We start from the raw sequence: 27,446 nt of genomic DNA, 5'->3' as shown, positions 1-27,446 counted from the left end.
AATAATGCACCGCTCTTTCCAACATTAAACATATTCACATGACCCTCCTTTTGTATTGTAAAATAAATGGAACACCCTCCCCCTCATAATTAACTCAAAATAATGTTTACGACCCAAAATAATAACTGTAGTGACCCTGTGTTTATAAACTGATATCGAATTTGCCACTTCAACATGCTTTTGTGGCACTGTCAATGCCATACAGGGCTAGGGGCCAGAAGACTGAGGGTTTTCCTGTCACTTTGTTTCATTACTTCACAGTCAGAATCGGCTGCAGACAATGATAGGCTGGGGGGGGGGGGTCTCTTTCCATTCATCAATTGGCTGCTGCAGTTTGGATTGATTGATTTTATTTGTCAGTTAAAATACATATACACAAAACAATTTAAAGTGACCGAGATTGCACAAAGTCAGGGACTCTTTTACACTTACATAAATAGACACATTTCAGACACAGACAGAGGAAGTTTAAATACAATTCTTACAAGTTTGTTTGGCTGGTATCTTATTCTTTAGATGTTTGGGGCTGCTGGTAAACCATGATATGGCGGCATAATCAAAGTGAAATTGGACTACAGCACTTCCCAGAGCCTAAGGTGTCTATAGCTAGGTTTTCATCCAATTGGCAACAGATTTTCATGCGAACATTATAAAATCCTCATAAAATTAAAATATCAGAGTTTTCTTTAGAAAAATTTGGCACCGGACAACATGCATTTGTAACAGTATAATTTTAAACCGTCCCCTCGCCCATACCCGGGCGCGAACCAGGGACCTTCTGCACACATCGACAACAGTCACCCACGAAGCATCGTTACCCATCGCTCCACAAAAGCCGCGGCCCTTGCAGAGCAAGGGGAACTACTACTTCAAGGTCTCAGAGCAAGTGACGCAGCAAGTGATTTTGACCCAATAGACTTGGCATATTCCAACCTTCAAGGAGCTTTGCTTTGATTTGGTTATTTTGCCGAAAAACCTTTAGGCCTACACACACACACACACACACACACACACACACACACACACACACACACACACACACACACACACACACACACACACACACATATATATATATATATATATATATATATATATATATATATATATATATATATTTTGCCTAGTGTGTTGCACTGGCAAATAGCATCTGCTATACAGATATAGATGCACAGACAGAGGCTAATTCCTACATTTTCTTTCAGAATATGTTTTATAAAGATAAGCATTATAAAGTTAGATTATAGGAGTAACTCTGGTAGGTCTGAAACAGTCTTCCTCACCCCAAATTCAACTGTCGGAGTCAGTGCCGGGTTGCACTATCTTCATATCATACACATGCAGTAGCTAAAGCTTAATAATAGCCATATCATACCAAACCTTCATAAACGCCATTGTTTATTTAAGTGATAATGCCAGAGAAGCCGGTGTTTGGAGGATATATTGGCAGAGGTGTTATTAGGTCCGAAACGAAGTCCAGGGCCAGAAAACCGTATTCTCCAAACATCAGCTTCGAGGGCATTATTACTTTTATACAACGGGTTTCCAACATATTCAAATAATGATTTACATATTTATTCAAAATGTTATTTTGATACATTTATTCATACTATTCCATCCTTCCACAACATATAGTCGCGACACTAATCTAGGGTTGCTTGAGACGCGACCCAGTCTTTCTGTTCTGTATCTATGGACGCGACCCAGTCTTTTTGTTCTATATCTATGGTCAGTCGTTCGTTCTAAATGTTACATTGCCATACTGGCTGGCAACGTTCTTATCCCTCGCTTGCTAGCTAGCCAACTACGGCTAACTTACAGCCATGTCAAACAGTGCAGTCAGAATAACAGCAAAGTAGCTTCATTTGCTTAAACTGTTATCTAGTGACATTTATTTGGATGAACAACAATGAGGAGCGATTTCGGCATAGAAAATGTGTTCACTCGTCACGACACTGTTGTTCCGAAAAGCTAACCAACAATACAGCTACAGTAACACAATCACTTCAAACTGAAGCTGGAAAAACTGTACATGATATAAGTTTCATTTAACCTTTATTCAATTGTCATTTTTTTTGTATATATCCATCAAAATGATGCCAGCTGATTCATGATTTCGACTGGCTGACAAAGCCTGCCTGCCTGCCTGCCTCGCTCCGACAGGTTCTTTACTATTGTCACACCCTGATCAGTTTCACCTGTCCTCGTCATTGTCTCCATCCCCTCCAGGTGTCGCTTGTTTTACCCAGTTTATTTATCCCTGTGTTGCCTGTCTCTCTGTCCTAGTTTCGTCTGCTTTTTGCAGTCTCCTTTTTCTAGTCCTCCCGGTTTTGACCCTTGCCTGTTTTCCGGACTTTGTACCCGCCTGCCTGACCATTCTTCCTGCCTTGACCAAGAGCCAGTCTGCCACTGTACCTCCTGGACTCTGATCTGGTTTTGACCTTTTTGCCTGTCCACGACCATTCTCTTGCCTACCCCTTTGGATTAACAAACCTTGTAAGACTCCAAGCATCTGGGTCTCCTGTGTCTGTATCTGGGTCTTGCCTTGATAATTATGGGACAGCAGGAGAATGCATTGTCAACATCTGCATGCATTGTCAACATCTGCAGGACCTAAGGACAAATACAGTACATTCAGAAATTATTCAGACCTGTTGACTTTTTCCACATTTTTAAAAATTCCTCATCAATCTACACACAATACCCCATAATGACAAAGCTAAACCAGGTTTTAGACATTTTGGCAAAATGTATTTAAAAAAAAAAGGTATTCAGACCCTTTGCTATGTGGCTTGAAATTGAGCTCAGGTGCATCCTGTTTCCGTTGATCATCCTTGGAATGTTTATACAAGTTGATTAGAGTCCACTTGTGATAAATTAAATTGATTGGACATGATTTGGAAAGGCACAAACCTGTCTATATAAGGTCCCACCGTTGTCAGAGCAAAAACCAAGCCTTGATCTCGAAGGAATTGTCCTCAGCAATCGGGGGAGAAGGGCCTTGGTCAGGGAAGTGATCAATAACCCGATGGTCACTCTGACAGCGTTCCAGAGTTCCTCTGTGGAGATGGGAGGACCTTCCAGCATCATGCAGTGGGGATGTTTTTTCAGTGGCAGGGACTAGGAGACAAGTCAGGATTGAGGAAAGATGAACGGCGCAAAGTACAGAGAGATCCTTGATGAAAACCTGCTCTAGAGCACTCAAGACCTCAGACTGGGGCAAAGGTTGACCTTTCAATTGGACAACAGCCCTAAGCACACAGCCAAGACAACACAGGAGTGGCTTCGGGTCAAGTCTCTGAATGTCCTTGAGTGGCCCAGCCAGAGCCCGGACAAGAATGGGAGAAACTCCCCAAATACTAGAGTGGCGAACTTGTAGCATCATACCCAAGACTCGAGGCTGTAATTGCTGCCAAAGATACTTTAACAAAGTACTGAGTAAAGGGTCTGAATAATTAGGAAATTAGATTTTTTTTTCGATTTGTTTAATGATTTATTTATTTTATATTTATATAGTTTTTATTATAATTTTTTTTTACCCCATTTTCGTGACCAACATCTTGTCTCATCGCTGAAACTCCCCAATGGGCTCGGGAGAGGCGAAGGTCGAGTCATGAGTCCTTCGAAACATGACCCGGCAAACAGCGCTTCTTAACACCCGCTTGCTTAACTCAGAAGCCAGCTGCACCAATGTGTCGGAGGAAACACCGTACAACTGATGACCAAGGTCAGCCTGCAGGGGTCCGACCCACCACAAGGAGTCGCTAGAGCGCGATGAGCCAAGTAAAGCCCTCCCGACCAAACCCTCCCCTAACCCGGACGACACTGGGCCAATTGTGTGCCGCCCTACGGGACTCCCGGTCACGGCCGGTCATGACACAGACTGTCAGTTTTTTTAATACATTTGCAAATATGTCTAAAAAACAGTTTTTGCTTTGTCATTATCGGGTATTGTGTGTAGATTGATGAGGGGATTCTTTTTTAAATCCATTTTAGAATACAACTATAACGTAACACAATTTGGAAAAAGTCAAGGAGTCTGAATACTTTCTGAATGCACTGTAGAGTGCAAACAAAGAAAGCCACATGAACCTTTGGTTAATAGCAAAATTCCCATCTAAATACAGTTGAGACGTCTACAGAGCAGAATTACTGAGAATAGACAATCAAAGATATTTACCCCCTGCACTGGTTGATGTGGCATTGATTCTTGAAATATCACATGCCTTGATGGAACAGTCAATTGAGTCATCTTCCTGCCGACACACACACACACACACACACACACACACACACACACACACACACACACACACACACACACACACACACACACACACACACACACACACACACACACACACACACACACACACAGTAAAAACAGACTTCCTATTACAATGATTTCTCATTTGAGATGTTTAGATGAAGAAAAATGGACCCACCTCAGTCTTCCTCTGATGATGCAGAGGTCTCCCCATCTTTCATTGCACTGGCAGGAGACACAACAGAAAGAGAAATGGAAATAAGAGGAACTATTTCAACCCTGTTTCTTTCATATGAAATCAGATGAAAATGTTTAAACAGAGTGTTCATCTAATGTTCTGCATGGTATTCTAGCTATTTAGATTTTAATGTTGTATTTAGGATTTTTACAATCAGTGATATTTCCTGTGGATTGCGGCCACACTCCCAACTAATCAAAATGATTATTGTTGGTCAACTCAGAATGACTCTTTTCGGATCTCACCCTTTTCCAAAGGTGTCACCATAAATTCCAGTTTATTCTTCAGGGATTCATTTAAATTTTGTAGAATTGTAGTACACTGTGAATAACCTACACTGCTAAAAGAAATAAAGGGAACACTAAAATAACACATCCTAGATCTGAATGAATGAAATATTCTTATTAAATACTTTTGTCTTTACATAGTTGAATGTGCTGACAACAAAATCACACAAAAATTATCAATGGAAATCAAATTTATCAACCCATGGAGGTCTGGATTTGGAGTCACACTCAAAATGAAAGTGGAAAACCACACTACAGGCTGATCCAACTTTGATTTAATGTCCTTAAAACAAGTCAAAATGAGGCTCAGTAGTGTGTGTTCTCCACGTGCCTGTATGACCTCCCTACAACGCCTGGGCATGCTCCTGATGAGGTGGCGGATGGTCTCCTGAGGGATCTCCTCCCAGACCTGGACTAAAGCATCCGCCAACTCCTAGACAGTCTGTGGTGCAACGTGGCGTTGGTGGATGGAGCGAGACATGATGTCCCAGATGTGCTCAATTGGATTCAGGTCTGGGGAACGGGCGGGCCAGTCCATAGCATCAATGCCTTCCTCTTAGAGGAACTAGACACCGTCTCATGCTACCACTAGAGTGAAAGCACCACCAGCATTCAAAAGTGACCAAAACATCAGCCAGGAAGCATAGGAACTGAGAAGTGGTCTGTGGTCACCACCTGCAGAACCACTACTTTATTGGGGGTGTCTTGCTAATTGCCTAACATTTCCACCTGTTGTCTATTCCATTTGCACAACAGCATGTGAAATTTATTGTCAATCAGTGTTGCTTCCTAAGTGGACAGTTTGATTTCACAGAAGTGTGATTGACTTGGAGTTACATTGTGTTGTTTAAGTGTTCCCTTTATTTTTTGAGCAGTGTATATAACTTCCAAATGTCTTCCTTCATACAGTGCCTTGCGAAAGTATTCGGCCCCCTTGAACTTTGCGACCTTTTGCCACATTTCAGGCTTCAAACATAAAGATATAAAACTGTATTTTTTTGTGAAGAATCAACAACAAGTGGGACACAATCATGAAGTGGAACGACATTTATTGGATATTTCAAACTTTTTTAACAAATCAAAAACGTAAAAATTGGGCGTGCAAAATTATTCAGCCCCTTTACTTTCAGTGCAGCAAACTCTCTCCAGAAGTTCAGTGAGGATCTCTGAATGAGCAAATGTTGACCTAAATGACTAATGATGATAAATACAATCCACCTGTGTGTAATCAAGTCTCCGTATAAATGCACCTGCACTGTGATAGTCTCAGAGGTCCGTTAAAAGCGCAGAGAGCATCATGAAGAACAAGGAACACACCGGGCAGGTCCGAGATACCGTTGTGAAGAAGTTTAAAGCCGGACTTGGATAAAAAAAGATTTCCCATGCTTTAAACATCCCAAGGAGCACTGTGCAAGCGATAATATTGAAATGGAAGGAGTATCAGACCACTGCAAATCTACCAAGACCTGGCCGTCCCTCTAAACCTTCAGCTCATACAAGGAGAAGACTGATCAGAGATGCAGCCAAGAGGCCCATGATCACTCTGGATGAACTGCAGAGATCTACAGCTGAGGTGGGAGACTATGTCCATAGGACAACAATCAGTCGTATATTGCACAAATCTGGCCTTTATGGAAGAGTGGCAAGAATAAAGCCATTTCTTAAAGATATCCATAAAAAGTGTCGTTTAAAGTTTGCCACAAGCCACCTGGGAGACACACCAAACATGTGGAAGAAGGTGCTCTGGTCAGATGAAACCAAAATTGAACTTTTTGGCAACAATGCAAAACGTTATGTTTGGCGTAAAAGCCACACCCTGAATACACCATCCCCACTGTCAAACATGGTGGTGGCAGCATCATGGTTTGGGCCTGCTTTTCTTCAGCAGGGACAGGGAAGATGGTTAAAATTGATGGGAAGATGGATGGAGCCAAATACAGGACCATTCTGGAAGAAAACCTGATGGAGTCTGCAAAAGACCTGAGACTGGGACGGAGATTTGTCTTCCAACAAGACAATGATCCAAAACATAAAGCAAAATCTACAATGGAATGGTTCAAAAATAAACATATCCAGGTGTTAGAATGGCCAAGTCAAAGTCCAGACCTGAATCCAATCGAGAATCTGTGGAAAGAACTGAAAACTGCTGTTCACAAATGTTCTCCATCCAACCTCACTGAGCTCGAGCTGTTTTGCAAGGAGGAATGGGAAAAAAATTCAGTCTCTCGATGTGCAAAACTGATAGAGACATACCCCAAGCGACTTACAGCTGTAATCACAGCAAAAGGTGGCGCTACAAAGTATTAACTTAAGGGGGCTGAATAATTTTGCACGCCCAATTTTTAAGTTTTTGATTTGTTAAAAAAGTTTGAAATATCCAATAAATGTCGTTCCACTTCATGATTGTGTCCCACTTGTTGTTGATTCTTCACAAAAAAATACAGTTTTATATCTTTATGTTTGAAGCCTGAAATGTGGCAAAAGGTCGCAAAGTTCAAGGGGGCCGAATACTTTCGCAAGGCACTGTAAACAGGTGTATGATGGAGATGGAAAGAAAATCGTGGCTAAGCAATATTAGGCAATCTAATATCACAACTACATCATGACCCCCATCTCCCAGTTTGATCCTAAAAATAAAAAAACTCCATCGCCCACCATTTGATCCTAATAAACAACACCCCAACTACCACAGTTTGATGTTTAGTGTGTTATCTCAGGGGTGACATCAACTAGGGGCATCTAGTAAAGCAGTAGTTCCAAAACCTGTTTGGGCGGTTGGCCATCATACCAGTGTCTTCCTGAAGTTAGGACTGGGTCAATGCATTTTACCAACTGGGCATCGGAACATCACGATGTTAGGCTATTGAACAGCTCGATATCTTGGAAGTAATAGGCTACATTAGGTGCTGTTAAGCAAACCTCATCCCAAAATGGGTCCAAACCAGGTATCTGGCAACGTAGAAAGACACCCACCCCTGTGTTGACATTTTGAGCACCATCTCCAGTGCAAGATATTTCACACACGATGCCATGATTGACCCTTCATGCTCAACTCTGCACATATCTGCCATGGCCGGAAATATACCAAATTGACGTTGTTTGTGATTTAATTGACTCGTCAATCCATTGAAATTGTGTCCTCAATCTAATACTAAAATTAACAATTTTGTTGGACTTCTTTAACTCCAGTAAGATTGCTAGCTGAATCAAACGTAGTTTGGTGGCCCCTTTGCTCATCTCACCAGACAAAAATGACAACCTTTGTGCATCTTCTTGTGCCATTTTCCAGTTTCAAAACAAATATCCAACACGTGAGAGAGTTGGAAATGTACATGTACATTTTAGTAAATGTTGTTATCCAGAGTGACTTACAGGAGCAATTAGGGCTAAGTGCCTTGCTCAAGGGTACATCGATTCATTTTTCATCTATTCGGCTCGGGGATTCTAACCAACGTTTTGGTTACTGGCCCAACGTTCGTAACTGCTAGGCTTTATATACCACTAACATCCGGAGCTATGGTATGTTATAACAAACAATCTCCACACGTCAGTCAGTTAAGATTTACAACAGAATCTAAAACACACTGGATAAAATATACACCAATCAAGCATATCAACAGAAAAAGCAACGCATCTAACTCAGGGCAAGTTTAAAGATGATGAAGCCATTTGGAAAGACATTAGATTGTTTCTATTTATAATAGCAATAAGGCACCTCACCCCTAAGTATAAACATCAGATGGCGCTGATCTGCTTTCACACACAACCTTTACTTTAACCTATTATCTTGAGTGTGGTTTAAAACCACCACTAGGAGACAGCAATCAGTTACATAAAGACTGGAAACAAATGATCCGTTTTGGTGTTTGCCGGAGCACTACACAGCTGATTCAAATAACCAACGCATCATCAAGATTTTATTATTTGAATCAGCTGTGTAGTGTTAGGACAAAAAAACAAAACGTGCCCCCAGGGGGATCCCAGGACCGTGTTTGGGAAACCCTGAAGTAGGATATAAGGAGAGCCCACCGAACATCAGAACAAGTTATCTGGATGGTTAATCTTGGATCAAAAGTTAAGATGTTGAAGTCCATAGTCCATTGCTGTGCCTATTCTGCCTATTTACATCATTTAAACACAATTTTTTTAATGATATCCATTTCCGCAGCAAATTCAATACAGGTCCATTTCTGTCTCTGTCCTAAAACTGAATAGACCTGCAGGTAGCCAGCCCAACATTACGAGCAAAAGTATTGGTTGCTCCTGACTATTCATAACCAATAAGCGCAGTGTTGCTATGCCTTATCGCTGTATTGGTTGGCGGACACGGCTGTCAATTTGTCTCCAGCCGAAGTACAATGTGGTTCTGTGTAATTACGTCAAACTCGGCCAGGGAACTGCGCGCTTAAAAACATTGCGTCTGCACGATTGCCAGGGCTGGAGAGGAAATTTACCTAGAAAGAAATGCAAAGACGGATTTAGGTTGGGCTTTGCTACGAGGAAAACGAGGAGGCGCGAATTGTTTAAGTGATCAACATATTTTTCATATATTCAAAGGTAAATCCTTGCATATATATATTATATATATATATAATATATATATAAATGGTTGAATATGCTGTTTTAATTGAATTGCCCATTGTAGTTCAGAATGTTGCAAGCTGGTTGTTTATGTTGCGGGCATGGATGGGATGGCGAGATCTGCAGTGGAGCTGGTTGTTGTTATTATTACACGTTACGCGTGGTCTGATCCTGCGCCACCAGCAGCCGCAGGCAGAAATACAATATGAGAACATCGAGTGCGTGATCATAATACTGCCTGCTGACAATATCATCATATGTATTGGTGTAGCGCAAGGTATATTTGCAGTTTTATAGCTAATCTCATGCTATTTTACACATTTTGGCACGAGGCTGGGAAAATGGTGCTGTTTTCGTGCTAATTTCCAGCTCTTCTATGCATTTTTCCATGAGGCTGAGAGACAATGTTGAACTTTTTAAACTCATTTCATGTAATTCAAAAACAAATCATGCTATCTGGGGGACCCGACCTCCGGTGAAATAGCAACCCTGGGTCTGCGGCGGTGTGTGCTATGCCAGTGAACATGTCTACGTCATGTTTATTGCTTCTGTGTTGGGTGTTGAATCGCCTGTAGCCTAATCCTATAGTTGACCGTTGTCAAATTATTTATTTGCATGTATCCTATAGACAGCTGGCGCTAAAAGACTCGTGTTGCCTTAACATAGCACTTCAACTCCTCTATAGGACTGTTCAAATTGTCACGCTAAAAGCCAATGCTGAGTAAATACTTTTTTCTGCATCATAATGTAAAGACAGATGTCTCAAATAATCACGTTACTCTACACAAAAGACATAATTTTGGATCATGTAACACACTCATGAACAAGGTGTGTATGTGCCTACACGGGTGTGTATGTGCCTACACGGGTGTGTGTATGTTGAAACAACTTCCTTGCATTGCCAAACCGACGCATCCCCACCAACTGTGGTGGCTAAAGGTCTGCCCTATATACTGCGATCCAGGCAGCCACTGTCTCTGACCAGATTCATATGTGCAAATACACAAGCCCCCCCAATCACACACACACACACACACGCACACGCACACGCGCACACATGACACCTGGACACATGATCAGATAAGGGGATTTGAGATTCGGTCTGTTGCTGTCAGTGATGTAACGCATCACTATGCTGTCTATTGCCACTGAATGAGAGAGAGAGCGGAAACTACATAAAGCCTCCTATTGGAGCTGTGGGTCTGTGTGCTATGAAGGACAACTAGGGCCGCAAACACAAGGACGCATGCTCCCCAGTCCGTCCATCCGTCTCGCTCTCTTTCTCTCTGTCTCTCTCTGTCCCCTGGCTTCTATCACGATCATCGTCCCTCTCTGTACGACAGAGCGACCGCAGCAGCTCCTCTCCGGTTATGTAAGCAAGGTTGTTGTTTTTATACCAGCGAGGACCTTTTGGCTGGTAAGTGATGTGGCATGTAGTGTGGCACCCAGACTATACCAATACCAGACAGCTCAGAACATCAGCCTTCAGGGGCGAGGCTGAGGGGCAGACAGAAACAGGAGAAAGTGATTATGATGATGATGTCAGAAAAACACGGCAGCAGTTTTTGCAAGCTCAGACAGCATTGGCGGATCCCATCCCTGTTATCTTTGGAGAATTATTTGACCGGGTCCGGGTTAGTCTTTTGGACTTATTCATAGCTGTCTTAGATTTTCTTCTGTGACATGAAACAAAGAGACTTTGGTGCAAAGCAGGGTAGAGCCTCCGCTTGCTGTGTTGTTGTTGTTGTTCAAGTGGATGCATTTAGTCTACAAACAAATGATGGGTCTTGAACGAGATCCTTTTCTAGATGAGAGCATCAAAAGATGATCTGGTTTATGAAAATGAGTGGAGGATTCTTCAAAGTGTCAGTCAGCCTCTCACCTACGAAACAACCGGTGCAACAGATGAGTTGAACTATAAAATGTTAGATACAAGTGACTATATTCACCTGCTATTTCTATATCTGTTACTCTTTCTGTGCATATGTCACATGGAGACGTAATTAAGCAATAAGGCCAGAGGAGGTGTGGTATATGGCCAATAGACCACGGCTTAGGGCTGTATCCAGGCACTCCGCATTGCATCGTGTGTAAGAACAGCCCTTAGCTGTGATATATTGGCCATATATCACAAACCCCTGAGGTGCATTATTGCTATAATAAACTGGTTACCAATGTAATTAGAGTAGTAAAAATAAATGTTTTGTCATACCCGTGGTATATGGTCTGATATACCACAGCAGTCAGCCAATCAGCATTCAGGGCTTGAATCACCCCGTTTATAATATCTCTTAACTGAGAGACCTGGACAAATTATTTTCCATATCTGAATCAAGGGTGGAAAATCATTACTGATAGAGGTGATTTGGAAGGCTAAATTGATTTGTGCAGACAAGGCGGTCTCTCCGTTTGTAATGCACACGAAACTCCACTCTCATTTCATCTCTCAAGTAACTGACAAGCATTGGAAAAGCTTGGGAATGGATCCTTTGGAAGGAAAGTGAGTCAGAAGGGATCTCTTTCACAATACTTGATTTCCCCAAATCAACATATATCAACTCTGCTGTGTAAGTGTGTGTTTCTATGTGGGTGAGGCGTGCTTGTGTGATATACCCATGAGACAGAAATAGGCCTAGGTAATCTAACCACCGGCTACAGCGTGTGGTTGACTCGTTATCCATTAGCCACAGAACATATTGGATTCATAGAGTACATCACTGCTTTGACAGTTAACTGTAACTAAATACATAAGATCTGTATTTAGCTCCATATTTCAAGATTATGTCAGGACAGGCCTTCAACCTGCCAGATAACAGATATACATGTCTCTAACCAAGGCTGTTTGACTAGATGAACCTCGTTGCCCCCTCATCGCAACCTCATTTACTGCAAGGTTGAGGTCAAGTTCCCATTCCAATATTCCTTAATGCGTTTCAAGGAGGTAAATGTGGAATTGGAATTAAGTTTACTTCCTCAATTGACTGAATTGAAAGGGAATTGACCACAACCCTGGTTTAGAGTAACAACCTGTTCCTAATTGGAGTCTATGGAGATTGTGGCGATTACTTCGATATGTGCTAAACTCTGCTTTAGGCTCATCCTCACATGTTTGTCCTAGAATGACAGGGAGAAAGGAAAGACTTTGGGGTTAAAGTGTGTGTGGGCAAGACCTTTTTGAGTGGTCTCTTTATGCCCCGGTCCCACACTGTTGGCTCAGAGACAGAAGCCGACAGAGAAAACAAGGGGACGTCTTAAAGGCTTATAGCACACAGCCTTTCCCTTACAAGCCTCTTTGTGTTAACTGTCTAAAGTTCAATTATTTTTAGGCTACTGTGTCTCAGTATAATGATCATGAGATCACAGTCTATGCTTAACTCAGTATAGAATGCCTGACATTTTTCATCTATCAGAGGCTACATACTGTACACATTCATGCTCCACTGCAGAGTAATTTGCCTACTGAACATTAATTCATATGCAGAGAACAAATGGAGGCTAACAGATTTTTGGATCTTACAGTGTGTAAAGATGGACAATGATATGCAGCAAGGCACTCAAGTTAAAATCTCTTTATATCCACACATGGATTATCCTGGACCCAGATCTGTTTGTGCTGTGTTGCCAACAACCTACACAGCGATTAGGTAAAAAAAAGAAGGTTTCGACTATAGACCACCTTCATCAGTGTTTATCTCCTGTGCTCCTGTGCCAGGTGTGTGCCTCCCGCCCCGCCCCCCACCACGGCCCTTACCTGTGTGTTGCGGTGCTTCCCCTGCGAGCCTAGCTGGGCCGGCAGCCCTTTCCTGCACCGCCCCCCCCCACCCCGCCCCACCCGATGGTCAGGATGACGCGCTCCAAGACCTTCCAGGCCTACCTGCCCAGCTGCCACCGAACCTACAGCTGCATCCACTGCAGAGCGCACCTGGCCAACCACGACGAGCTCATCTCCAAGGTGAACACTGACTGTTTAACATACCGACCACAACCATCCATCCCCTAATAATGCTGCTTGCTCTAATAGTGTTTCCCTAAATCTATTCCACATTTCCTTTAAAGAGCCACTGAACACCCCTAAAGGCACATGTTTATCTGTTGCTCATTAGAAAAACTAGATTTTATTCTTGGAGGTATGTTTCCTGACTGATTCCACGTTTTGGTTAATTATGTTTGTCCCTCATCAGATACTAGCGTATTTCACTTTCCTCAAAATCCCCAGAATGAATCTAAGATAACTTAAGAAATATGTAATTAAGTTTGACGTTTTTACAGAGGATGTTTTAGTTGCGCAATTTTACATCTAACTAAGGTGTTTGGTGCAGTATTTCTCAAGTTAAAAAAAATGCACAACCTGCTGTCTTATGTAAGCAGTCGGAGCTGCTGGGCAGGTCTGTCTCACTGTCTATGCTGCTATTGGATACAGAGCAATCACCGCAGCTGTTCACCCCATGTTAGTGGGCAAAAGGACATCGTCATTTACCCATTGTGACTCACGGATGTTCTTAACTCCTTTTACACGAGACTTCCTTCATAACCAAAATCATCCTATTTCCACTTTGTAGTCAATTTGGACACTAGAATAACTGTTTCTGACTCATATCAATGCCACATAGGCCATTTTCAAGGAGGTTTGTTGCTTTTTAAAGGCTGTCACACTTTGAAGCCCAGCACCTGGGTGGTGCTCATTAGGGCATACAACTGAAAACATGTTCAAATGTTTTAAAACAGAACATTTTTGTTTCTTGTTCGACAAGTCCAGATAGACACTCTGTTTTCTTCTGTTTTGTGCCTAATGAACTTGACCCTGATTCTACTAAGCAAGGGTTTGGTGATCAACTGAATCAGGTATGTAAGGAAAACTGCCCTAATGTGCAAGTCATTCCCAAGAGAGCGCATGGGAGAACACGCTACTGTTGTGCTCCAGGGCTTACTTGAAAGATGTCCATCTCAACATGACTTTCCTGGTTAAATAAAGGATGACCTGTATAAATACTGTAGTTTTTATAGATTCATTTGAACTTTCAGTGCATTGCACTGTAATAACTAGAAAGGTATTGAGTGCTTGCTGCAGCTGTCTTAAAGCGCTGCTGGCTGACTCCTTCACACTTGGACCTAGTATTACAGCTGACGCTGCACTTTCAGACTGAAAACGAGCGTACCGAGCCTCTGTCGCTCATTTCACCGCCATCTTACTTCTACAGCTTGTGTGTTTGAGTATGACTTTTTCCATGTGCTACACTATGTAAAGTCAACCCTCACCTGTACAAAATCACGTGTGTCTGTCAGTCAGTCTTAATTTAAAGGCTAAATCTGGGATATTTCCCTGCTGTTCAATGATCATGTCAATGAAGTGGCTTTAATGCTGACTGCTGAGGATACTCCTCCTCCTTTTTAACCTACTCATCTTCTTCTCCTGCAGTCTTTCCAGGGGAGCCAAGGCAGAGCTTATCTGTTCAACTCAGTGTGAGTATCAGTGTGTCTGCATGTAGTTACATGGTACAGCCATGATCCAGTCCTCAGCCCGCGAGCACAATCACAATGAAGATGCTCATTTCTACTGTACGAGCATGGTTCCTATCTAGCTCCGTATGAAGTGCCTTTTGGGTAATATCTAGTGTGAGTGGGTGTGTTATGACTCGGTATAGACAGGCAACCTTTACGAATCGGAACAGCTTATGAGCTTGCTTTTCTCTCTCTCGCTCTCAGGGTGAACGTGGGGTGCGGGCCGGCGGAAGAGAGGGTGTTGCTCACGGGACTGCATGCTGTGGCAGATATCTACTGTGAGAACTGCAAGACAACTCTGGGTTGGAAATATGTGAGTGTAAGAGTGTTTACGTGTCAGAGGAGGTTAGAGCTGTATCTAGAGTTAGAGAGGATAGGCACATTATTAACTTCATTAATAATACCTTTATTAGCATATAAGATCGTTGTAGGATTGAAACGCTGTGAACTAATAAAGGTTTTGGAACAATTGAGTGCATGTTATCGTATTGACATGGATGAGATCTGGTCTTCATTTTTTTTACTATTTTGGGCCCATTATTCATACCTTAAGTGTAACATCACAGTACATAGGCTGACTCAGTAAAGGGATTCCTTGCAGTTTCAATCTTGATCTGAGGGGCATATTTCTCATGATGTAGGGCTATATATTTTCTAAGTACTCAATCAACTTGACCTCCTTCTCCTAGTTCAGAGATGGTGGTCATTCATGATGGACCAGAGCTGGGCTATCCACTCTGAGAACTGTAGTTATTCAAGACCAGTTTGACCAGCAACAATAACAACGGCTTATCCAATCACAAATTAGACAAAGGGTTAGAATTAATTCAAAATAATCTGTTTTTATGTATCGAGACTAAGTAGGCCCTACATCATGTTGCCTACATACTGTATAATTAAGCAATAAGGCCTGATGTGGTGTGGTATATGGCCAATATACCATGGCTGAGGACTGTTCTTGGGGACAATGCAAAGCGGAGTGCCTGGACACAGCCCTTAGCCGTGTAATATTGTCCATATACCACAAACCCCCGAGGTGCCTCATTGCTATTAAAAACGGGTTACCAATGTAATTAGAGCAGGAAAAACAAATGTTTTGTCATACATGTGGTATACGGTCTGATATATTATGGCTGTCAGCCAATCAGCATTCAGGGTTCAAACCACACAGTTTATAATGTAGCCTATATACAGTGCATTTGGAAAGTTTTCAGACTCCTTTACTTTTCCCACATTTTGTTACATTACAGCCTTATTCTAAAATTGATGACATCAATGTTTTTCCTCAATCTACACACAAAACCCATTAAATCACAAAGCAAACACGTTTTTAGAAATGTTTGAAAATATTTTACAAATAAAAAAACATACCTTATTTACATAAGTATTCAGACCCTTTGCTATTTTTATTTATTTTACCTTTATTTAAATAGGCAAGTCAGTTAAGAACAAATTATTATTTTCAATGATGGCCTAGGAATAGTGGGTTAACTGCCTGTTCAGGGGCAGAAGAACAGATTTGTACCTTGTCAGCACGGGGACTTGAACTTGCAACCTTCCGGTTACTAGTCCAAAGCTCTAACCACTAGGCTACCCTGCCGCTATGCGACTCGAAATTGAGCTCAGGTGCATCCTGTTTCCATTGATCATGCTTGCGATGTTTCTACAGCTTGATTGAAGTCCACCTGTGGTAAATTCAATAGATTGGACATGATTTGGAAAGGCACACACCTGTCTATACAAGGTCCCACAGTTGACAGTGCATGTCAGAGCAATAACCAAGCCATGAGGTCGAAGGAATTGTTCATAGAACTCCGAGACAGGATTGTGTCAAGGCACAGATCTGGGGAAGGGTGAAGGTCCCCAAGAACACAATGGCCTCCATCATTTATAAATGTAAGAAGTTTGGAACCACCAAGACTCTTCCTAGATCTGTCCCCCTCGGCCAAACTGAGCAATCGGGGGAGAAGGGACTTGGTCAGGGAAGTGACCAAGAACCCGAGGGTCACTCTGATTGAGCTCTGGAGTTATTCTGTGGAGATGGGAGAACCTAACAGAAGGACAACCATCTCTGCAGCACCACCAATCAGGACTTTATGGTAGTGGCCAGACAGAAGCCACTCATCAGTAAAAGCCACATGACAGCCTGCTTGGAGTTGGCCAAAAGGCCCCTAAAGGACTCTGACCATGAGAAACAATATTCTCTGGTCTGATGAACCAAGATTGAACTCTTTGGCCTGAATGCCAAGCTTCACGTCTGGAGGAAACCTGGAACCATTCCGACGGTGAAGCATGGTGGTGGAATCATCATGCTGTTTGGATGTTTTTCAGCGGCAGCGGATGAGTCCATTTGTGTTATTTCATAGTTGTAATGTCTTCTCTATTATTCTACAATGTAGAAAATAGTAAAAATAAAGAAAAACACTTGAATGAGTAGGTGTCTAAACTTTTGACTAGTTTTGTGTGTAATAAATATATAAACTAAGCAAAAAAATAACGTCCCTTTTTCATGACCCTGTCTTTCAAAGATAATTCGAAAAGATCCAAATACCTTCACAGATCTTCATTGTAAAGGGTCTAAAACACTGTTTCCCAGGCTTGTTCAATGAACCATAAACAATTAATGAACATGCACCTGTGGAACGGTCGTTAAGACCCTAACAGCTTACAGTTGGTAGGCAATTAAGGTCACAGTTATGAAAACTTAGGACACTAAAAGTGGCCTTTCTACCGACTCTGAAAAACACCAAAAGAAAGATGCCCAGGGTCCCTGCTCATCTGCGTGAAGGTGCCTTACGCATGCTGCAAGGAGGCATTAAATTGCAATGTCCGTACTGTGAGACTCCTAAGGCAGCACTACAGGGAGACAGGACGGACAGATGATCGTACTCTCAGTGGCAGACCATGTGTAACAACACCTGCACAGGATCTGTACATCCAAACATCACACCTGTGGGACAGGTACAGGATGGCAACAACAACTGCCCGAGTTACACCAGGAACGCACAATGCCTCCATCACATTTAACATTTACATTTAAGTCATTTAGCAGACGCTCTTATCCAGAGCGACTTACAAATTGGTGCATTCACCTTATGACATCCAGTGGAACAGTCACTTTACAATAGTGCATCTAAATCTTAAAGGGGGGGGGTGAGAGGGATTACTTATCCTATCCTAGGTATTCCTTAAAGAGGTGGGGTTTCAGGTGTCTCCGGAAGGTGGTGATTGACTCCGCTGTCCTGGCGTCGTGAGGGAGTTTGTTCCACCATTGGGGGGCCAGAGCAGCGAACAGTTTTGACTGGGCTGAGCGGGAGCTGTACTTCCTCAGTGGTAGGGAGGCGAGCAGGCCAGAGGTGGATGAACGCAGTGCCCTTGTTTGGGTGTAGGGCCTGATCAGAGCCTGGAGGTACTGAGGTGCCGTTCCCCTCACAGCTCCGTAGGCAAGCACCATGGTCTTGTAGCGGATGCGAGCTTCAACTGGAAGCCAGTGGAGAGAGCGGAGGAGCGGGGTGACGTGAAAGAACTTGGGAAGGTTGAACACCAGACGGGCTGCGGCGTTCTGGATGAGTTGTAGGGGATTAATGGCACAGGCAGGGAGCCCAGCCAACAGCGAGTTGCAGTAATCCAGACGGGAGATGACAAGTGCCTGGATTAGGACCTGCGCCGCTTCCTGTGTGAGGCAGGGTCGTACTCTGCGGATGTTGTAGAGCATGAACCTACAGGAACGGGCCACCGCCTTGATGTTAGTTGAGAACGACAGGGTGTTGTCCAGGATCACGCCAAGGTTCTTAGCGCTCTGGGAGGAGGACACAATGGAGTTGTCAACCGTGATGGCGAGATCATGGAACGGGCAGTACTTCCCCGGGAGGAAGAGCAGCTCCGTCTTGCCGAGGTTCAGCTTGAGGTGGTGATCCGTCATCCACACTGATATGTCTGCCAGACATGCAGAGATGCGATTCGCCACCTGGTCATCAGAAGGGGAAAAGGAGAAGATTAATTGTGTGTCGTCTGCATAGCAATGATAGGAGAGACCATGTGAGGTTATGACAGAGCCAAGTGACTTGGTGTATAGCGAGAATAGGAGAGGGCCTAGAACAGAGCCCTGGGGGACACCAGTGGTGAGAGCGCGTGGTGAGGAGACAGATTCTCGCCACGCCACCTGGTAGGAGCGACCTGTCAGGTAGGACGCAATCCAAGCGTGGGCCGCGCCGGAGATGCCCAACTCTGAGAGGGTGGAGAGGAGGATCTGATGGTTCACAGTATCGAAGGCAGCCGATACATCTAGAAGGATGAGAGCAGAGGAGAGAGAGTTAGCTTTAGCAGTGCGGAGCGCCTCCGTGATACAGAGGAGAGCAGTCTCAGTTGAATGACTAGTCTTGAAACCTGACTGATTTGGATCAAGAAGGTCATTCAGAGAGATAGCGGGAGAGCTGGCCAAGGACGGCACGTTCAAGAGTTTTGGAGAGAAAAGAAAGAAGGGATACTGGTCTGTAATTGTTGACATCGGAGGGATCGAGTGTAGGTTTTTTCAGAAGGGGTGCAACTCTCGCTCTCTTGAAGACGGAAGGGACGTAGCCAGCGGTCAGGGATGAGTTGATGAGCGAGGTGAGGTAAGGGAGAAGGTCTCCGGAAATGGTCTGGAGAAGAGAGGAGGGGATAGGGTCAAGCGGGCAGGTTGTTGGGCGGCCGGCCGTCACAAGACGCGAGATTTCATCTGGCGAGAGAGGGGAGAAAGAGGTCAGAGCACAGGGTAGGTCAGTGTGAGCAGAACCAGCGGTGTCGTTTGACTTAGCAATCAGTGCTCAGACTGTCCGCAATAGGCGGAGATAAGCTGGACTGCGGGCTTGTAGGCTTGTTGTAAGGCAGGTCCTCACCAGACATCACCGGCAACAACGTCGCTTATGGGCACAAACGCACCGTCGCTGGACCAGACAGGACTGGCAAAAAGTGCTCTTCACTGACGAGTCGCGGTTTTGTCTCACCAGGGGTGACGGTCAGATTTGCGTTTATCGTCGAAGGAATGAGCGTTACACCGAGGCCTATACTCTGGAGGCGGGATCGATTTGGAGGTGGAGGGTCCGTCATGGTCTGGGGCGGTGTGTCACAGCATCATCGGACTGAGCTCGTTGTCATTGCAAGCAATCTCAACACTGTGCGTTACAGGGAAGACAACCTCCTCCCTCATGTGGTACCCTTCCTGCAGGCTCATCCTGACATGATCCTCCAGCATGACAATGCCACCAGCCATACTGCTCGTTCTGTGCTTGATTTCCTGCAAGACAAGAATGTCAGTGTTCTGCCATGGCCAGAAATGTCCGGGAACTTGCAGGTGCCTTGGTGGAAGAGTGGGGTAACATCTCACAGCAAGAACTGGCAAATCTGGTGCAGTCCATGAGGAGGAGATGCTCAGCAGTACTTAGTATCTGGTGTGGTCACCAGCTGCATTGACTATTACTTTAGATTTTGACCCCCCCCTTTGTTCAGGGACACATTATTCAATTTCTGTTAGTCACATGTCTGTGGAATTTGTTCAGTTTATGCCTCAGTTGTTGAATCTTATGTTCATACAAATATTTACACATGTTAAGTTTGCTGAAAATAAACGGAGTTGACAGTGAGAGGAAGTTTTTTTTGCTGAGTATGTGTGTGTGTGTGTGTGTGTGTGTGTGTGTGTGTGTGTGTGTGTGTGTGTGTGTGTGTGTGTGTGTGTGTGTGTGTGTGTGTGTGTGTGTGTGTGTGTGTGTGTGTGTGTGTGTGTGTGTGTACATACATACATACATACATACATACATACATACATACATACATACATACATACATACATACATACATACATACATACATACATACATACATACATACATACATACAGTTGAAGTTTACATACACCATAAACTCAGTTTTTCACAATTCCTGAATTTTAATCACAGTAAAAATTCCCTGTCTTAGGTCAGTTAGGATCACCACTTTATTTAAAAAATGTGCAATGTCAGAATAATAGTAGAGAGAATGATTTATTTCAGCTTTTATTTATTTCATCACATTCTCAGTGGGTCAGAAGTTTACATACACTCAATTAGTATTTGCTAGCATTGCCTTTAAATTGTTTAACTTGGGTCAAACGTTTCGGGCAGCCTTCCACAAGCTTCACACAATAGATTGACAGAGCTGGTGTTACTGAGTCGGGTTTGTAGGCCTCCTTGCTCGCACACACTTTTTCAGTTCTGCTCACAAAATTTCTACAGGATTGAGGTCAGGGCTTTGTGATGTCCACTCCAATACATTGACTTTGTTGTCCTTAAGCTGTTTTGCCACAACTTTGGAAGTATGCCCATTTGCGACCAAGCTTGAACTTCATGACTGATGTCTTGAGATGTTGCTTCAATATATCCACATAATTTTCCTTCTTCATGAAGCCATCTATTTTGTGAAGTGCACCAGCCCCTCTTGCAGCAACGCACCCTTACAACATGATGCTGCCACCCCCGTGCTTCACGGTTGCAATGGCGTTCTTCAGCTTGCAAGCATCCCTCTTTTTCCTCCAAACATAACGATGGTCATTATGGCCAAACAGTTATATTTTTGTTTCATCAGACCAGAGGACATTTCTCCAAAAAGTAAGATCTTCGTCCCCATGTGCAGTTGAAAACCGTAGTCTGGCTTTTTTATGGAAGTTTTGGAGCAGTGGCTTCTTCCTTGCAGAGCGGCCTTTCAGGTTATGTCGTTATAGGACTCATTTTACTCTGGATATAGATACTTTTGTACCTGTTTCCTCCAGCATCTTCACAAGGTTCCTTTGCTGCTGTTCTGGGATTGATTTGCACTTTTCGCACCAAAGTACGTTAATCTCTAAGAGACTAAAGAGACGGCTGCGTGGTCCCATGGCGTTTATACTTACGTACTATTGTTTGTACAGATGAATGTGGTACCTTCAAGCGTTTGGAAATTGCTCCCAAGGATGAACCAGACATGTGGAGGTCTACAATTTTTTTTCTGAAGTCTTGGCTGATTTCTTTTGATTTTCCCACGATGTCAAGAAAAGAGGCACCGAGTTTGAAGGTAGGCCTTGAAGTACATCCACAGCTATAACTCCAATTGACTCAAATGATGTCAATTAGCCTATCAGAAGCTTCTAAAGCCATGACATCATTTACTGTAATTTTCCAAGCTGTTTAAAGGCACAGTCAACGTAGTGTATGTAAACTTCTGACCCACTGGAATTGTGATACAGTGAAATATAAGTTAAATAATCTGTCTGTAAACAATTGTTGGAAAAATGACTTATGTCATGCACAAAGTAGATGTCCTAACCGACTTGCTAAAACTGAGTTTTAATGACTCCAATCCAAGTGTATGTTAACTTCAACTGTATATATATATATATATATATATATATATATATATATATATATACTGCTCAAAAAATAAAGGGAACACTAAAATAAAACATCCTAGATCAGAATGAATAAAATATTCTTATTAAATACTTTTTTCTTCACATAGTTGAATGTGCTGACAACAGAATCACACAAACATTATCAATGGAAATCAAATTTATCAACCCATGGAGGTCTGGATTTGGAGTCACACTCAATGTATATAGACTCCCCTTTTTTTCTACTGTGTTATTGACTTGTTAATTGTTTACTCCATGTGTAACTCTGTGTTGTCTGTTCACACTGCTATGCTTTATCTTGGCCGGGTCGCAGTTGCAAATGAGAACTTGTTCTCAACTAGCCTACGTGGTTAAATAAAGGTGAAATAAAAAATAAATGTAAAAAATGAAAGTGGAAAAGCACACTACAGGCTGATCCAACTTTGATGTAATGTCCTTAAAACAAGTCAAAATGAGGCTCAGTAGTGTGTGTGGCCTCCACGTGCCTGTATGACCTCCCTACAACGCCTGGGAATCCTCCTGATGAGGTGGCGGATGGTCTCCTGAGGGATCTCCTCCCAGACCTGGACTAAAGCATCCGCCAACTCCTAGACAGTCTGTGGTGCAACGTGGCGTTGGTGGATGGAGCGAGACACGATGTCCCAGATGTGCTCAATTGGATTCAGGTCTGGGGAATGGGCGGGCCAGTCCATAGCATCAATGCCTTCCTCTTGCAGGAACTGCTGACATACTCCAGCCACATGAGGTCAAGCATTGTCCTGCATTACGAGGAACCCAGGGCCAACCGCACCAGCATATGATCTCACAAGGGGTCTGAGGATCTCATTTCGTTACCTAATGGCAGTCAGGCTACCTCTGGCGAGCACATGGAGGCCCCCCAAAGAAATGCCACCCCACACCATGACTGACCCACCGCCAAACTGGTCATGCTGGAGGATGTTGCAGGCAGCAGAACGTTCTCCACGGCGTCTCCAGACTGTCACATGTGCTCAGTGTGAACCTGCTTTCATCTGTGAAGAGCACAGGGCGCCAGTGGCGAATTTGCCAATCTTGGTGTTCTCTGGCAAATGCCAAACGTCCTGCACGGTATTGGGCTGTAAGCACAACCCCCACCTGTGGACGTCGGGCCCTCATACCACCCTCATGGTGTCTGTTTTTGACCTTTTGAGCAGACACATGCACATGTGTGGCCTGCTGGAGGTCATTTTGCAGGGCTCTGGCAGTGCTCCTCCTGCTCCTCCTTGCACAAAGGTGGAGGTAGCGGTCCTGCTGCTGGGTTGTTGCCCTCCTACGGCCTCCTCCACGTCTCCTGATGTACTGGCCTATCTCCTGGTAGCGCCTCCATGCTCTGAACACTACGCTGACAGACACAGCAAACCTTCTTGCCACAGCTCGCATTGATGTTCCACCCTGGATGAGCTGCACTACCTGAGCCACTTGTGTGGGTTGTAGATTCCGTCTCATGCTACCACTAGAGTGAAAGCACCGCCAGCATTCAAAAGTGACCAAAACATCAGCCAGGAAGCATAGAAACTGAGAAGTGGTCTGTGGTCACCACCTGCAGAACCACTCCTTTATTGGGGGTGTCTTGCTAATTGCCTATAATTTCCACCTGTTGTCTATTCCATTTGCACAACAGCATGTGAAATTTATTGTCAATCAGTGTTGCTTCCTAAGTGGACAGTTTGATTTCACAGAAGTGTGATTGACTTGGAGTTACATTGTGTTGTTTAAGTGTTCCCTTTATTTTTTTGAGCAGTGCATATATATATGTATGTGCATTCAGAAGTTGCATTTTTGTCCATCCCCAGTTTTAACATTGGAATGTGATACAAAACGAGGCAATGATGTGCTTTAGGACCATGCGGATGCCTCTGAGCGATCGGGTGGGCTGTTGAGTGTTTTTCCAACTGGATTAAAAAAACTTGTGTCCTCCCCACTTCTAAAAGCAGTTGCTCCCCTGTGTATATATATTTTAGTAATAGATGTGGACAGCTTTATATTTTCACTGAAATATAATTGCGCCTCCATGTTCAGTGCTTAGTAAAGGTGGTATTTCTAGCAGCAGGTCAATGTGGAACACACAGCCACTCCACATACCAGCTGTCCCGTTTATCAGCATGGCTTTATGCCTGGTAGTCACTGCCACTTCCCCCCTTCAGACCCATGTGTGTGTGTGTGGGGGTGGGGGGGGTTGTTATGACTCACACACACACACATACCTCACACGTCTGTCCAGATGTAACGAAACGTGGGGCGAGTCCATTAATATCCCTGACACGGTTGTTTCTACACCGTCGTCGAGTTCCAGAGGCACTTGACTGAGTGGAATTCCAGAACGTGAAACCTGATAATGTCTCTCTGCTTGAATAGGAAAGACTAAACAGGATATTGAGATGTACAGTAAAAACACATTTGATTACATTTGTAATCATTTGTAATCTGCAGTGGCCTACAGCACTCCTTGCAATGCTCCATTATATAACGTAGTTCAGTAAGGTTGGAGGTGAAATCAGAGGACAGTGTTTTCAGTGGCAATGAGTGAAGTTTCTCATCCTGGAAAAGCCTAATCTTCTCTCCCCTTTCCCTCCATCTCTCCCTCCTTCTCTCTCCCTGTCTCTTCCCCCACCCTGACACTCCCCTACAGGAGCATGCCTTTGAGAGCAGTCAGAAGTACAAGGAGGGGAAGTTCATCATCGAGCTGGCCCACATGATCAAGGACAACGGCTGGGACTGAAAGACGAAGCGCCGTCCTTGACTCGGTTAGGGGTTGAATGGGGGTGGATGGGAGGGAAGGGGGTGAGTGTGTGACTTTGATTTACCATGGACCTCTGTCCTCCCCTCCTGATGACACACCAGCAGCCTCCAGGGTGGAGGTAGTAGGGGAATGTGTGTGTGTGGCTGTAGTAGCAGCCTGACCTGTCCCTCTGGGTTCTGTGTGTGTCTGGACTGGAGGAGGATGTCATTGGGGATGGATGGACACCACCAGACACACGCACAATGGTAAGCAAACACACACACACATGTGCACACACACAAACAAACAAACATGCATGTCCCAGACCAACATCCCAGCCTGATGTGTAGCTCTTCAGATGGAGAGCCAGGCCAAGGCCAGTGTTGTTGTGTTACTATCTATGTTAGAGCTGGCTGGCCTGCAGTGTGAGGAGAGACCAGGTCCTGGCAGGGTCAGTAGCCTTGGGTTAAAGAGTTGATGGGAGCTCTCGTCTGTATGTGAATGAGATGGCCTAAAATGATTATCCCCAAATCCATCTGATCTAATCCACCCAATACCGTGCCAGTCGGGACAGTGATGAGGCCTCTGGGGGCTGGGTGAGGGAAGGGTTAAGAGGAGCAGGATGAGGGAGAGGGCAGGTCCTGATTCTGGATTCTAGTCCACCCTGGTTGTGAGGTTGTAGTAGCAAATCAAATCACAGCTGTGTGATCCACTCTAGGTTTCAGCGGCAGCAGTTGTTGTTGTGAGAGTCAGGATGATAGTGAGTGTGGAGGATAAGTCTAAACTCTGAGAAGAATCTGGTCAGTCAGTGTTTCGTCTTTCTCCATCATCCGTAGATGCCTGAAATCATGTCTTGTGATGTTTGGATCCTTCATGTGTTGTGTCTGATGTAAGTCAGGATACATCTACCATCACCACTATGGATTAAATTGAACATCTGTGACTTTTGAAGCTCTGACTTGAACAGGCATGGAGATTGGTTCTAGTGGTTTGGCCACTGAAGCAGTTAGGATGTGGAGGCCTTTAGGAGATGCTCTTATGGCGTTCTGAAGCTTTCTTTAAGTCTGGGATGACAATAGCAGTTCATAGATTGTTACACACACTAATTTACTACCTGGCCCTCAGCAAAGCTGTACAGTGGACCTGTGGATTTTCTGAACAGAAGCCAACTAAGCAACACAACTAATCAAACTAACGTCCCTGGATTCCACGGCAACTGACTGGCAGTCGAGACTTCCAATCAGAGGCTGTAGACGTCCCTAGCACAACCAAAGAACCCACCCATCTACCATAAATTGACCAAACACACACACACATAATATATATAAAAAATGTTTGCTTGGGTCAAAATGTTGCCAAACGTGGGGTTGAGAATTGTTGTTAAAAGCCAAGGTTATGGATAGCCTTTCTCTTTTTGTGATATAATGCATTATGATTTTTGTAAATGACAGATCTTAATATACAGTGCCTTCGGGAAAATATTCAGACCCCTAGACTTTTCCCACATTTTGTTAGGTTCCAGCCTTATTCTAAAATGGATTATTGTCCCCCCCCTCAATCTACACACAATATCCCATAATGACAAAGCAAAAAGAGGTTTTTAGACGTAGCTAATTTATTGAAAAAGAAAAGAATGAAATTTTACAAAAGTATTCAGACCCTTTCCTCAGTACTTTGTTGAAGCACCTTTTGGCAGGGATTACAGCCTCAAGTCTTCTTGGATGTGACGCTACAAGCTTGGCACACCTGTATTTGGGGAGTTAATCCCATTCTCTGCAGATCTTTCAAGCTATGTCAGATTTGATGGGGAGCTTTGCTGCACAGCTATTTCCAGGTCTCTCCAGAGATGTTCGATCAGGTTTAAGTCCAGGCTCTAGCTGGGCCACTCAAGGACATGGAGACTTGTCCCGAAACGTTGTCTTGGCTGTGTGCTTAGGGTCGTTGTCCTGTTGGATGGTGAACCTTTGCCCCAGTCTGAGGTCCTGAGCACTCTGGAGCAGATTTCATCAAGGATCTCTCTGTACTTTGCTCCATTCAGCTTTGCCTCGATCCTGACTAGTCTCCCAGTCCCTGCCGCTGAAAAACATGCCCACAGCATGATTCTGCCACCACCATGCTTTACCGTAGGGATGGTGCCAGGTTTCATCAGACCAGAGAATCTTGTTTCTCATGGTCTCTGAGAGTCCTTTAGATGCCTTTTGGCAAACTCCAAGCGGGCTGTTGTGTTTTTTACTGAGGACTGGGTCCTTCTGGCCACTCTACCGTAAAGGCCTGATTGGTGGAGTGCTGCAGAGATGGTTGTCTTTCTGGAAAGTTCTCCCATCTCCACAGAAGAACTCTAGAGCTCTGTCTGTGACTATCAGGTTATTGGTCACCTCCCTGACCAAGGCCCTTCTCCCCCGATTGCTCAGTTTGTCTGGGGAACCAGCTCTAGGAAG

The 27,446-nt window shown here is 43.9% G+C and overlaps 1 protein-coding gene and 1 long non-coding RNA gene across 3 annotated transcripts; one reads left to right on the top strand and one right to left on the bottom strand.

Annotated features, from left to right (window-relative positions):
- Window positions 1–2,275: 2,275 nt before the first annotated feature.
- On the bottom strand, window positions 2,276–8,975 carry LOC123992898. Its single transcript, XR_006831334.1, has 4 exons — window positions 8,822–8,975; window positions 4,446–4,492; window positions 4,181–4,256; window positions 2,276–2,613 (listed from the first exon to the last, which is right to left on the bottom strand). It is a non-coding gene; the product is annotated as an uncharacterized LOC123992898 (long non-coding RNA).
- A 195-nt stretch (window positions 8,976–9,170) lies between these two features.
- On the top strand, window positions 9,171–26,589 carry LOC123992894 (protein yippee-like 2). Of its 2 annotated transcripts, none has more exons than XM_046294508.1 (5): window positions 9,171–9,349; window positions 13,086–13,325; window positions 14,790–14,833; window positions 15,077–15,185; window positions 24,919–26,589. In XM_046294508.1, exons 2-5 carry the CDS (start codon window positions 13,209–13,211, stop codon window positions 25,006–25,008), a joined length of 360 nt encoding a protein of 119 aa, XP_046150464.1. In that variant the 5' UTR covers window positions 9,171–9,349; window positions 13,086–13,208; the 3' UTR covers window positions 25,009–26,589. The 2 variants fall into 2 exon arrangements, with proteins under 2 accessions (XP_046150464.1, XP_046150466.1); XM_046294510.1 differs by lacking the exon at window positions 9,171–9,349 and adding an exon at window positions 10,487–10,790.
- The last annotated feature ends 857 nt before the right edge of the window (window positions 26,590–27,446 follow it).

This window comes from Oncorhynchus gorbuscha, linkage group LG13, assembly GCF_021184085.1.
Source record: "Oncorhynchus gorbuscha isolate QuinsamMale2020 ecotype Even-year linkage group LG13, OgorEven_v1.0, whole genome shotgun sequence".
In the NCBI taxonomy this organism is placed as follows: Eukaryota; Metazoa; Chordata; class Actinopteri; order Salmoniformes; family Salmonidae; genus Oncorhynchus; species Oncorhynchus gorbuscha.
Note: the sequence above shows the minus strand (reverse complement) of the source record. Positions and strands in the feature narration are given on the sequence as shown.

Coding starts and splice junctions, on each gene's coding strand:
- LOC123992894 (XM_046294508.1), top strand. CDS start 13,209: ATGGTCAGGATGACGCGCTCCAAGACCTTCCAGGCCTACCTGCCCAGC. Junction 13,326..14,789: donor ACGACGAGCTCATCTCCAAG/GTGAACACTGAC, acceptor CTTCTCCTGCAG/TCTTTCCAGGGGAGCCAAGG. Junction 15,186..24,918: donor CAACTCTGGGTTGGAAATAT/GTGAGTGTAAGA, acceptor ACTCCCCTACAG/GAGCATGCCTTTGAGAGCAG.